Source organism: Talpa europaea, assembly GCF_964194135.1.
Source record: "Talpa europaea genome assembly, chromosome: 1".
NCBI classification, from domain to species: domain Eukaryota; kingdom Metazoa; phylum Chordata; class Mammalia; order Eulipotyphla; family Talpidae; genus Talpa; species Talpa europaea.
In genome coordinates, this window is record NC_140073.1 from 40,352,386 (window position 1) to 40,366,778 (window position 14,393).

The following is a 14,393-nucleotide window of genomic DNA, read 5'->3' on the forward strand; positions in this document are numbered from 1 at the left end:
TATGGGGATTTCACCTAAGAGGAGAAATCAAACATTACAGAAAAATAAATAATGGTATAAAAATAAATAAATTTATTATATTAAAAAAAGAACTTTATTGACCAAGACGAGACCAGAGGTTTGCTGACCTCTGAAATTTAATCCCAATTTCAATGCTAGAAACTCCTCTACAATATCCCACCAAGTGGGAGGAGGAATGGGAAGCGACTGCTACTGGGTACACAGTTCCTTTAGCGATGAAGATGTTCTAAAATTAGATAAAAGTGATGGCTTCACATCTCTGTGAATAGACTAAAAACCAATAAATTACAATTTTAAAGGGTATTAGGGTATATAAATTATAGCTCAATAAATATGCTATTTTAAATATGTTTCACTTGCCTTTTTTCTACTTTATTAAATGATACTATTAGAAAACTTTTAATTATATATGTGATTCATGTTACATTTCTATTGGGCAGCACTAGCCTATTCCATTTGTATAGCTTATGTCTCTAGGCAAGTAGCTTCTATCTAAATTTGTTTCTAACATAATTCCCATTATTATTAATTTTAGAATTGTAAAATGTCATTAATGTCTGTATGAGATATACTGTCTATGTTTAATTTCATAAAAATTACAATATGGGGCCTCCCTGGTGGCACAGGCGGTTGAGCCGGCACTATGAAGCTGTCCGCAGTCTATGCAGTGCAGGTTCAATCCCGGCCAGCCATGGAGATACCCACATGGCACAGCAGACCTCTCCTGTCTTGCCTACTGTTCCCCTCAGCAGTGTATTTCTGCAGTCTGCCTGTTCTGTTCCCCACTCTGTCTCTGGTGAATCCTCTTACCTTCCCGCACATCCAGCCTGTACCCCAGTTCTTGTATAAGTGAATAAATCTTTAAAAAAAAAAATTACAATGTGTTTAAGAACTAACAGAGGTTTATCTCTTGATCAGAACTTCCGCATGGATTTTCAGGGACACAGCCAGGCTTTTAATTCTGAGAAGGGGTAACTATAATATCCGGAAGCCCTTTCACCGGACACGGGACAAGCTAAAGACCAATATCACATTCCATCCTTACCTCAATGGCCTGGGGAACCATACATCTTCGAGGCCCATGAGAAACTCCTAATTGGCCAAAGGAGTTGGAACCACATGATAGAACTTGACCATGTTCTGCAAAATACAAATACTTAAATTTCAAGTCTAAAAAGTAAAATATCTTTGACCAATGGGTTAATGGCAAAGGCCAAAGAGATTAAAGAGAATGCAAGGAGCAGTGGGGAGAGTGGAGGGGGAGTGGTTCTGTGTCTTAGCACCTTCTCCAGAAACCCTGCTTTCACAGCTCTAGGAACAGAAACACTAGGATCTGGGCTGTGTTTTACACAGACCTGCTGAATTAATGACAGATTTGCTATGTAGAACACTCAGCTGAGTGCCTGGTGTTGGGACAGGGTGATAGTTATCCCCCCACTTTTCATGTTTCCATGTGACAGAATTTCCCTTCTCCCTGCCCTTTACCATACTTTCTAGGAGTGACGGAATAACCTAACCAACTGGTGACTTTGGGAGAAGGATATGTACGGTTTGGTTCCTCTCAGCACTCTGGGCTGACATGAGGTAAGTTTTCCCTATGAGGAAGACCTAAAGTTTTGGGGTATAGGTTTGGGTCAAAGGAATGGTACCAGAACTACCAGGCATGACAATTAATCCTGTCCTCCAACATAGCTTTAATCAATAAAAAGTAGTAGTTTGATTTCTAATGGTGTGATTATTTCACAATGTTCTCACAATATGAGTAGGAAACAGTATTATGTACTAACTCCCTATAACCTACACACAGGCCCACATTAAGCACTTCATAAACATGGCAGCTATTGATTAGATTCTAATAATTTTAAAATTCAAGATGCATGACAGAATTCATACACTGAAGAGAGATGGTAACAGCTTAGCAGGGTTGTAAAGAAGAGAGACCTCATCAGATAGACAAGAGGGCCTATTTCATGCCAAGGACAACATGTACTATTTTGATATCACTAGGAAGTAAAGTACTGGGAGTGTGGAGAATAAGATATAAGGAAACAAGAAAGATATGTAGTAAACAGTAATGGAAGATGGTAAACTAAAAGGCTTGGGGTTAGAGTTATCCACATGAGAATCCACAAGTGTTTGGGGGCGGGGGTGACATAGTCAGAGGATGCCCTTACCAGGCAAAGTGACAAAGAGGGAGCCTAGTGAGAACTCTGGATTGTCCTTTCAATCCAGAATGGCCAGCTAGACAAGGCAAACTGAACAGGAAAATCAAAACTTCTCCCAGGGAGAAGTCAGCTTCTGGGGCAAAAACACATCTGCCTTATGGACAAAGCCAACAGCCTATCCCTCTACATCCTATTCTGCTATCTGGCTTCACGGGGACTGAAAAGTTCTTTTCTTTTAATCCCACTTTGTGAAAAAGTTGCCATCACTATTGTGGGAACCTCTGATTTCCTCACACTTCCCCATCACATTCCCCATGAGTGGCTCTTAGCACTACTGACCAGTCGGCCCAGGCAAACAGCTATCATGAAATTTGGGGATAGTCACCCAGGGGTTCAAGTCCATTTCCCAGTCTCAGGTAAGTTTCCCAGCCCAAAGTTTTACTGCTAAAACTCTCCTTACAAAAGGCATCCCACAAAATTCCTTGATCACCAGAGAACATTTATTCACATGTGTCTTTAAACAAATAAGGGTTTTCATTTAACCAGCATCTCCACTAACATGCAATTCTCTTCCAATGCCTTCAAGGAAATAATGATTTACTTAGGAAGGAGCTCACCTGTGAGGATAATGGTGAAATCCCAGCCACAGGCCACCTGTTGGATGGAACAGCCGAGAAGGGATGTGCAGGGGGTAAAATACAGAACATCATCTGTGTGACCAAGCCCCAGTTGCCCATCCTTATTCAGGCCACAGACAAAAAGGCTTCCTCCATCTGCAAAGTATAAAGGCTCTGGTGATAGTGTTCACAGGGGAATTTACAACTGCCAAAGTGAGCAAAAGACTTTTACTAATTATCTGGCGTCCCAGACCCAATAACTTTCTCCCACCCACATTAGCAAGCCATGCATGTTAATATGCCACTGACCAAATGGCATAGAGCCAAGGGGCTCAAGTCTAATATCTAAATGGAAACTCCAATTCCTACAACGGCAGCAGTCAATCAATCACCAAAGTGAGTACTGATGATGACAAGAAAAGCCAACATTTATTCAGCACTTAGAATGTGCCAGGTACCATTCCAAGAGCTGTATTTGTGAAGCTGACTTATCCTTCAGGTACAGTGTTTTAGGGCCCACAATACTTTTAGATGTCCATGAAAATAATGTAAGTTCTTTTAAAATGGCAGGAGGGGGCCTCCCCGGTGGCGCGGCGGTTGAGTGCTGGGTTGCGAGGCTGCCCGCGGCCTCTGCAGCGCCGGTTCGATCCCCGGCTGCTCCCTGGACACCGGAAGAGGGTCCCGCATGGCGCGCAGACCTCTCCTGCCACCCGCTGCTCCCCTCAGCAGTGTACTTCGGTCCTTCTGCCTGCTCTGCTCCCCGCTCTGGCTCTGGTGAATTCTCTCACCCTCCCATTCTTCTGACTGTACCCAGTGCTTGTATAAATAAATAAATCTTTTTTTAAAAATAAATAAATAAAATAAAATGGCAGGAGGAATGTAATAAAGATAAATATATAACACTAAATCTAATCTGGATCATATTAATCTTTATATCAATAACATTGTAAAATATAATTTTAAATATTTCCTTATGGAGGAACAGGTCCACAAAGGCAAACGTGCCAAGAACTACTGAAAAAGTCATAATGCAACCCTATTAAGTCTTTTTTTTTTTTAAGATATATTTATTTATAGAAGAAGCAGGGTACAGGCCAGATGTGCGGGATGGTGAGAGGATTTACCAGAGACAGAGTGGGGAACAGAACAGGCAGACTGACAAAATACACTGCTGAGGGGAGCAGCAGGCGAGACAGGAGAGGTCTGCTATGCCATGTGGGATTCTCGCTGGCCAGCTGGGATCGAACCCGCACTGCAGAGGCTGCAGACAGCTTCACAGTGCAGTGCTCAACAGCCTGCGCCACCAGGGAGGCCCCCTATTAACTCTTGATTCTCTTTATCCACCATTACTGTCCATATATAATAAAAGAGGAAACTGTGAAATTGAGACAATAAGTAATTTACCCAACACCACTCAGCTAATAAATAACAGAATCAGGATTTCAACCCAGGAGGTTTGACTCTAGCATTCGCATTCTTTACCAGGTTGCAATAGTCCCTCTTTACCATACTGTAGCATTTTGTACTATTTTTTAAATACTCTCCTAGGTAATGTGAGGGGGAAATAAAGAAAATAAGAAATTCTTGCTCTCAAAGAATATTCAGTCCAATTGCAAACTTCATATGTGCAAGTTAAATAAAAATATGTGCTATAAAATGTAATATATGTTGCCACTCAGTCACTAATTGGTCTTGTAATCTTAAGCAATCAGTTTTCCTGAGTCTCATTTGTATAGTGGCTGGGAGAAGGAGTTCTTCATATTCTAACAACCTTGGATTCTCTGATGGTAATGTGATCCTTTAACGTTTTCCTCTACAAAATACAAAAGGCTGAAAGATGGAACTATAACACCTTCAGGGAAAGTATCTAAATAAAAAAATGAGGGGCTATCAACTCTTGAAGGAAGTTACCTGTGACGACAGCAGAATGGCCCCCTCCTCCCGTGATCCTCTTGACACACCCAGGTTTACAGAACTCATCCAGTTGCTGTGGCAAAAGTACATCTTCCTTATGGCCAAGGCCAAGTTGCCCATAGCTATTTGCACCCTAGGAATAAAATAAAATAAGCCAAGGGTGAAAAAACATAGGAACCACAACAGTGGATGTTCATTTACCTATCTCTAATGTTCGCACCCTGACATCTCAGGGCTTATAACAGATGAGATTTCACAGGCTCATTCTTAAGAGATTACAGCCTCTTATGCAACCCACATTTAGTGATCCCCCATCCCCAGACACTACAATTTCCATATGAGAAGAACCCTTAGCATACACAGTGCCTTCTCCTTCCAATGCTACAATCCCCATGCATTGCCTTTTGGGAGCTAGCATGGGAGTTCCTTCTGATAAAAGCTAATTACCTAGGGAGCCTAAGAAAAGAAATAATGAGGGGGAAGTGGGAACAATATCAGTGGGAAATACACAGGGACCAATTATTGTCCCTTCTCTCCACACCCTCACTAGAAAAACTGGCAGTGACTTTCCATAATCAGAGCTGGCTAAGGATTGTGGGCCCTTAAGCAGGACACATCATCATTATTTCACCTGTGCAGTGAAAGAGGTTGGCAAAAATCCCTAAAGGTCTTTTCTAGTACTAAGTTTTGTGACTGTAAGGTTTATATAGTAATAATTCTTATAAGGGAACATTACCCTTTGGTGGGCAATATAGCTATCATTATTCTACAATAAAGGTCCACAATCACTACTCCAAAACCCTGGCAACCATATGTATTTAAGATTCAGAATTTTATGGACTTTAGAAAAGTTATCCAGGGCCTCCCCAGTGGCGCAGCGGTTGAGCGCTGGGTTGTGAAGCTGCCCGCGGCCTCTGCGGCGCCGGTTCGATCCCCAGCTACTCCCCAGCTACCGGAGGAGGGTCCCACATGGTGGAGGAGGGTCCCACATGGCGCGCAGACCTCTCCTGCCACCCGCTGCTCCCCTCAGCAGTGTACTTCGGTCCCTCTGCCTGCTCTGCTCCCCGCTCTGGTGAATTCTCTCACCCTCCCACGCTTCTGACTGTACCCAGTGCATGTATAAACAAACAAATAAAAAAAAAAAAAAAAAAAAGAGGGCCTCCCCGGTGGCGCAGCGGTTGAGCTCTGGGTTGTGAAGCTGCCCGCGGCCTCTGCGGCACCGGTTCGATCCCCAGCTGCTCCCCGGCCACCGGAGGAGGGTCCCACATGGCGTGCAGACCTCTCCTGCCACCCCTGCTCCCCTCAGCAGTGTACTTCGGTCCTTCTGCCTGCTCTGCTCCCCGCTCTGGCTCTGGTGATTTCTCTCACCCTCCCGCGCTTCTGACTGTACCCAGTGCATGTGTAAACAAAACAAACAAACAAATAAATAAACAAATAAATTAAAAAAAAAGAGAGAGAGCAGATCTTTCAAAAAAAAAAAAAGAAAAAAGAAAAGTTATCCAGTATATAAATTATATTCACTACAAGGTGGGCGGGTGGGAGGCGCAGCACCTCATAAGCAAGACAATATTGCTTCTGCAATAAAAGATACAAATGCATTAAGTGCACAAAGACTAAAAATAGCCTATGTCAGATCAGTTTGGGGGTTGTCAGAGCTTTTGAAACCCCAATTCACTTGTTGAAACCCTAATTTTGGTGCCTCAGACCATGACTATATATGGTGATAGGACCTTTAAAAAGGTAATTAAGGTTAAACAAGGTGATAAAGGTGGGGTACTTATCTAATATGACTAGTATCCTAAGAAAAAACAGAAATGCCCTTGCAGAGAAAAAGCCACCTGAGTACACAGTGAGAAGGTGGCTATCCGCAAGCTAAAGAGAAAGGCTTCAGAAGAAACTAAACCTGCTGACACCTTCATCTTGGACCTACAGGAGACCACCAGAGCTGTGAGGAAATAAATATTCATTGTTTAAGCCATCCAGTCTGTGGCATTTTGTTATGGCAGCCCTAGCCAACTAATACACTCCTCGACAGATAATGCAGCAGAAAGAACACACCATTAAATGAGGAGTTAGGAAATGGGTAAGGGTGGTCAGTTAGGAACAGGGTGCCCCAAGCCCCCAAGTCCATTCATTAATGTAAATAAGAAACAATCAGTGGGAACCAGGAAGGCACCAACACTCCCAAGCCCAGGTGTCTCAGACACATTTATCAAACTAAATGGGGAACCAGAGGAGTCAAGGTGCCTCTCCCTAAGCCAATTAAAAATGAAACATTCAGAACACCAACACAGTAACACAGTGCTAAAGCAACAGACCAAAGCTAGTTTCAGGATGGCAAGAAACTCAGTGGGCCTCAGTAACCTAAGAGACCCCCACCAATCAGCAAGAAACACAACATAGAGACACCCAAGGGCCAAACACTCCCACTCCTTGTCCTTAGACCCATATAAATTCCTGCTTTTCGACCATTCAGCAGCTACCCACTTGGGACCCCTCTCTTTTCCCAGAGTTTTCTTGTCCTTCCTCTTATCTATCAATAAATCTCTTGCTTTTCTGTATAATTCTGGTCTCAACTGTTTCCTCTCCAAAAACAAAAATGGAAAAAAGGGCCCACCTGGGGTCCTCAGATTCCCAGCCTGCCCCCAACTTTGATTCACCATCCAGCCTCCTAACACGGCAGTGGGTTAGTCAGGTTCCATAGTACTTTTGTTTCAGTATGGAAAAGGCCATCTATGAAAAGCTTTTTCTGCCAGATGTTTCCTCTATCCACAGAAACCCCAATCTCCCGCCAGGGAAGTGAAAGACAGCGCCCACACCAGTCAGACAATCAATCCCCAACTCTATTCCCAGGGAACCGGCCAGTTTCAGGCCACACCAAGCTCTGGCAGAGTGCAGCCTTACATTCAAGTGATACCACTAATAATAACCGTTTTTTTAATTAAACAATACAAACTGGTTTTAATAGTAATGTAGGTGGTATTTCCCTCACCCCCAACCCCATCCCAAGAGCTGGCAGTCTTATGTTTTCCCAAAACATGAACTTCCCTGCCCAAAAGGTTCTCAGTTCATTCATTAGTCAACAGTTATTTACTGAGCACCTTATAATGTGCCAAGCCTAAGGTACCACGAACAAGACAGGCACAGTGCTCACGCTTACGACGCTTACAGTCTAGCCAAGGAGACTGACATTAACAAATGATACATTTCATTACAATTGCGATACGTACTAGGAAGAACCACAAGATACTATGTGTGCTCAGTACCATGCATCTGGTAGGACGCCTGCCACACAGCCTGTGCTGAGCCCATCCTCTCTCCCAGCTGCGACCTGGAAAGGTGAGCCAGTCTTTCGAGCTCCCCCCAAACCAAACCAGCGCAGACTCCCACGCCCCCAGCACAGGCAAGAGTCGGTCAGCGAAGAACATCAGTAAATAGCCAAGATCTCCGTCAGGTGCACGGCCGAACCCTGCAGGCCTCACATCAAAGGATGCACTCGCCAGGCTGGGGTGGGGCTAAGGAAAGGCCTGCATCCTCCCGCGCTGGGAGGGCGGGGAGCACAGGTGGCCCCACAGGCTCCGGGACGGGGCGGTCCCCTCTCGCGGAGGGGTGTCGTTCAGCCTCCACGCTGCTTCCTCGGCGCTATCCGGGCCCGAAGGCTCTCGAGGAACCAGACGCTCTGCTCAGCGGGCAGGTTCTTCTCCCGGGGCCTCAGCGCCTCCGATCTGAGCCCCTCCAGGCTCCCGAATGCCCCCGTGAGGACCCTCCCTGCCCGCTCTCTCCGCCTCGGCCCCCAGGACGAGGTCCTCCAACCCAGAACCGGGCTAGAACCTCGGACGCCCAGGTCCAAGACCGCCCACTCGAAGGCCGCGAGCTCCGAGCGTCTGTGCGCCCCCAGTCCCAGCGGCCCCGGCCCAGGGGCGGAGTCACGTACCCAGGCGAAGAGCGCGGCCGCGGCCGGGGCAGCCTCCCCAGCGCTCGGCTCCGGCTCCATGCGGGGACGCTCTGCCCGCGCATCCGGGAGGGGCCGGCGCGGGGGCGGGGCCCGGGGCGGGGGCGGCACGGGGGCGGGGCACGGGGCGGGGCCGGCGCGGGGGCGGGGCCGGCTCAGGGCGGGGGTGGGGCGGGCGCTGGGAGGGGCGGGGCCGGCGCGGGGGCGGGGGCGGAGGGCGGGGCCGGCGGGAGCCGCGGGGCCGTCCCCGGGGCCGCCTCCCGCTTGCCCCGCCCGGCGCGCGTGCATCTCCGCCCCCGGCCACTAGGCTGGCGGAGCTGCTCTGCTGCTTTTCACCATCCCTCGCGTTCTATCTTTAGTAACAGTTCTATACCCATGCACTGCGCTCAGCATGCCACAAAGCTCCTTCACGTTGTTGGTTCCTGGAAGCCCCATTGTTGGTGGTGGGGGGGGAAATGTCCTGAGCAAACGCCATACAGGCTTTGTGGACTCCACCCTCGCTCCAGACCAAAGCCATCAAGACACTGGAAAATCCCATTATCAAATCCCATCATCACCAAAGAGAAGATCGCTGGGACCTGAGTGGGGGGTTAAGCAGCCAGGTTTGCTGTAAAACCAGACACGTGGGCCTTGGGTCTCTCTCTTGACCTCATGGCTCTGGGCTCCTCGGGTGCCATTGGGGTTCCAGGTCAGCGGAATGGGTAGGACGCATTCATGAGTTTATCTCCCTCTTTTTCTCCCTGAGTTATTCATTTCTTCATTTTCCCTTTCTTTTGTAAATAAATCTTTTATTAACCTTTTGTGTGTGCCTGCAGTTGAGTATTAATAAGTCCCTTTTAAAAGCAGGGGTGAGGACCCACAGTCAGGCAACCCATTTTATATCCGGATTGCCCTGTAACACCATCACAACCCAGAGAGACTGATAGAGCAAGGATTATATCCCCATTTGTCGGAGAGGAAATTGACCTGGGTGGGGATGGAAAAGTTGGACATAAGCTGAACTGTTTTTGGGCCTGCTTTGCTGTATGTATGCAAAATCTGAGCGTGCTTCTTGGTAGATGGTAGTACTTTACATCGTGGGCGTTGCCCTCGGTGCCAGGTGAGAACTTACACCTCCAGGCACTGAATTGAGCAGACTGGTTTTCGTGGATTCCTGCCTGGGCGGTCTTCTAAGCCTCAGGTCTCCTAGCGTGGCCTTGTCCTGATTCTGATCCTCAGTACTGGATATTTTTCACCCAACAAAGGTTTTCATATAAAACGGATATGGATAAATATAAAATTTTATATAACTATTTTATATAAAATTTATTAATATTTTATATAAATATAAAATGGATATGGAAAACGGATTTTTTTTCTAACACACATCCTCATGCACTGCTGGCAAGAATTAAATCAGTACTGATGGAAAATGTGGCAATGCACATTTAGGCAGATTAGATAGACAGATGATGGATAAGTAGACTAGATAGAGGTAAATAGGTAATTTACCTAATAATTCTACTTCTTTTCATTTATTACAAGAAAATCAGAGCTATTTGCAAAGACTTAGACTGCACGTTATTCATTATGGGTTACATATAGTAGGAAAGAACTTAGAAGCAATCTGAAAGTTTAGAAATAAATTGATTATGGAATACTAGGCTGCCATTAAGAGATAGTTTTGGGAAGATATTAAATTTTATTAAAAGGGAAATTTGTGTGATGTTATTAAGGATTATACCAATTTTGACACACGTGCACACGCACACACATAAACATAAACTTGGGTAATGGATTACATTTGTTTTTTATTGTCTATTTTTATACTTTTTAGCACATAACCCACATTTTCCAAGCCACACTTTATGTTGCAGATATTAAAGATGATAATCCATATTCGTAGGCTTGACCCTGCTCTTGAAACAGGACTCACCACCCTTTATGCCAAAGAGCTCTGGAAAGTGTTTCAGGTGACCTTGTTACACAGTCCTTCCTTTCACTCCATTCACAGGTAGCCTGGAAGACCACTTGAGGGCAGCATATCACCTTTCTCTCTCCAGCCTGTCACATCTTGAGACCTGATGACCTTGCTCAGAAAAATGCAAACCTTAAAGCAGCTCTTGGATCGCTAGAGATTGTGATGTGCAGAAATGATATCCTGTTTGCTAATTGTGTTAGAAGAGAGTCACCTTTTTTGTTTTGACCATTTCTTTCAAACATGTATACCAAGGTGTAAAAATGGGAGCCTTCCAGTCTCAGTTTTGGCTGAGCCCCCAAGGCTGTCCCACGTTATAAAGTGAGGTACACGCTCACAAAAGCAGAAGTTGTAAGGGTGATATTCAGAAATCAGTAGGTGACTTCCAGTCTGAGAAACATTGGACAGGCTGACAGAGAACAGATAGGATGTTTGGTCAGGGTGGCCAAGTCCTGTCCATCTCATGCGTGTCTAAGGAAGGAGAGTCTCTTCTGCAGGCCACTAAGTGGGAGCTTGCTTTGTATCCTCCAGATACAAATCCTCCAGCAGCCAGATAGCTGCTGTCCAATTCATGTTGGGAAATCCAGTGGCTGTGGCCAGATAACTGCTCTGGTAGTTAAGCAGAGATTGATGCTTTGAAGAAGTCTTTCACACTCAGAGGTTTTCCAAAGAAAACCTGAGGATTTCCCCAGTGAGTGTTTCCCATGCATAGCAAATTGACCGGGAATAAATGGTCTTACACCCTGTCCAAAGGAATTTCTGGAAATGTGAAGTGAAACCCCAAGAGAGTTGCCCACTAGGTTTATAGAGGCTGAGGGAGATGAATGCAACAGCCTAATCAGAAAGGTACATTTTCTCAACAGATCTTGAGAAATAAGAAGATGAGGTCCTCCAAGACAATCACAGAGAGTGAGTGCTAAATACCGAGTGCTGAAAGCACATCTGCCACTTCACAAAAGTATCAGATGGAAAGAACTTTCTACCCTGTAACTCTCTGCCCCATCACAGTTCCCAAACCCTGGAGGAGACAGAGGCACCCTAGTGACTCGAAAAGGAAGTATAAGAAAGCAAGCTTAAGCAAGCACACACCTTCCTTTCTCAGTTTTAGAGAAGAAAAACTTTAACCTTAAACTTTACACAAGAATGGACTTTTTAAATAATAAGATTGTGTGTGTGTGTGTGTGTGTGTGTGTGTGTGTGTGTGTGTGTAAAAGAGAGAGCGAGATTAGAGGGTAACAACTAAGAATGAGCAAAGTAGGAAACCACAGAGTCAGGGGCCTGGAAAGTTTTCTGGTTTCACCCCTTGAATGTGTATGCATCAATTCTGCAGTTTTTAAATAAGACTAGATTTAAACAATTTGACAGTATTATTTTCAGATGTCTTATCATAAGAGGAAAATAAAAAGTAGCTTGTCCCATACAGACTATATTTTGTACTGTAGAGGGTAGGGAGGCCCAAATTAGATTAAGATAATCTTATCCATTAGGTCACATTATCTGATTTTCTCAATATCATTGGTATAATAAGTATTGTCAGGACCATTATTTTATAGATGAGAAAACTAAGGTTCAAAGAAATTAAGTGATTTACTCCAAGGTCGGATTTCTGCCTTTGCTAAAGGCAGATTAGCTAGCCACAGACCAAGTCTCTCACAAAAAAAAAGAAAAGAAAATCATAAATCAGATAACAAAGCAGACTAGACTACAATAGGATATAGTTTATACACTTCCTAGAAATTAAGGTATGGGCTCTATTATGTGTTCCTTTAGATAATTCCAGAAATGTTCCTTTTTTCAATTGGGAAGCCAATTGAAATATTAAGTATAATTTTTTGTAGTTTGATCTGTCTTTCATACTTGTATAACTTCTATTGACAAAATATTCAGATTAAGAAATGACAGCTACTTTTGAAGCTTTCTTCAAAAATTCAGGAGGATACAATCCATGTGTTAGAGTTTAAATCACAGATTGAGAACTATAAATCAAAACTTTGACCCAAGTTTGTTCTCATATATGAGAAATTATTAACATATTCCTAGATGCTTTGAAAGATATATATTAAAATGCATGAAAATTCTAAAACTCTAGGGCTCCTGATTTACAAACATTATAAAACCAAAGGTTAGAAGAACTGAACTCAATCATTAATCACTGTGACTTCAATGTTTATTTTAGTGTGCATAAGACACAGTTATTTTAAATACCAGCATTTTAAAATTCATTAACTATGAGTCTTAACCATGATCAAAGTTGTCTGAAAATAACTAGATACAGTTTGTATTATTTGTGGTTATTTGCCATCATGGTTTGCTTACAACAGATTTCCTACAACCAAATAAGCTAATTACAAATTAGCTAATCAATATTTCAAATGATTCTACATTAGCTAATATAGGTCTATTTACTATCGAATGTATACTTAACGTTGATCAGCTACTAGAATGGCCAAGTAAATGCAAAAATCCTAAATAAAATGAATTATCCTTCCCAATTCTATTTCCTTATATAATATAACATAAAATCAATTTTAAAAGTTTTTATAAATTTATTTTGAGGTCTAAAAGGATTAAAAGACCTAGTGGTCTACTAAAACACACATGAAATTTGGCTACTGATTTTAGGGAAAATGACAGGGTTTTTGTTGTTTTTTTAAGATTTATTTATTAATGCATACAAGAACTGGGATACAGGCCAGTGGTGCGGGGGACAAGAGGGCCCACCAGAGACACAGTGGGGAAGAGAACAGGCAGACTGACTAAAATACACTGCTGAGGGGAGCAGCAAGGGAGACAGGAGGCATCCACCAGGCCATTTGGGCAACTCCCTGTGCTTGCGCTGCAGAGGCTGCAGACAGCGTCACAGTGCTGTGCTTAACCCCTTGCGCCACCAGGGAGGCACTGAAATGACAGTTTTTTAATTAGCTGAGTAAGATTAGAAAAGTGACTGAAAATATGACCTTTAATATACCATTAATACAAATGAAAAATCTGGGTGAGGAGGTAAACAGGGTACAATATTGAGGTGATTCTGTGTTCCTTTTTGGACCTGTTGAGTTTGTTATACTTGACAAGACTGTCACATTGCACGACCTCCAACTCATTCTATGTGAATGATGTCACAAGTTGTACAACATTGACCTAATTTATGGCACATCTAGATGTGAATATCCTGACAGCTAGATTTAAGAGGGAAAATTTTGAGAAAAAATAACAGACTTAGAATTGAAAATAGGGAAGTCATTTAAAATAAGTGAAGTCATGGATATGCAGATATGCATGACATTTCCCATGCAGAGATGGCAGAGAGGAGAGTCAAAGAAAGAGTGACTAGGGGAGGAAAGGAACAAATTAAAAAGACTCAAGAGTGTATTCAGGGCCTCCCCGGTGGCGCAGTGGTTGAGCGCTGGGTTGCGAAGCTGCCCGCGGCCTCTGCGGCACCGGTTCGATCCCCGGCTGCTCCCCGGCCACCAGAGGAGGGTCCCACATGGCGCGCAGACCTCTCCTGCTGCCCACTGCTCCCCTCAGCAGTGTACTTCGGTCCTTCTGCCTGCTCTGCTCCCTGCTCTGGCTCTGGTGAATTCTCTCACCCTCCTGCGCTTCTGACTGTACCCAGTGCTTGTATAAACAAAACAATAAACAAACAAATAAGTAAATAAAAACATGCCTCTATAAAAAAAAAAAGAGTGTATTCAGAAGCTTCACTTTATATCAGGTCTAGTCCTTGTCCATACAGCTGACATAAAAGCCGATCTTTGCAACCCTTGTCT

General features: G+C 44.1%; 1 protein-coding gene across 1 annotated transcript in view; it reads right to left on the bottom strand.

Annotated features, from left to right (window-relative positions):
- The window catches only part of SERGEF (secretion regulating guanine nucleotide exchange factor), a gene marked incomplete at its 5' end in the record, with an annotated part of 211,025 nt that extends 202,314 nt beyond the window's left edge, over positions 1 to 8,711 (bottom strand). The window contains 4 exons of the mRNA XM_084249652.1: positions 1,067 to 1,161; positions 2,804 to 2,959; positions 4,715 to 4,850; positions 8,652 to 8,711. Coding sequence (XP_084105778.1) covers positions 1,067 to 1,161; positions 2,804 to 2,959; positions 4,715 to 4,850; positions 8,652 to 8,711 — 447 coding nt within the window. The remainder of the gene's footprint in view (positions 1 to 1,066; positions 1,162 to 2,803; positions 2,960 to 4,714; positions 4,851 to 8,651) is intronic.
- Between the last annotated feature and the right edge of the window lie 5,682 nt (positions 8,712 to 14,393).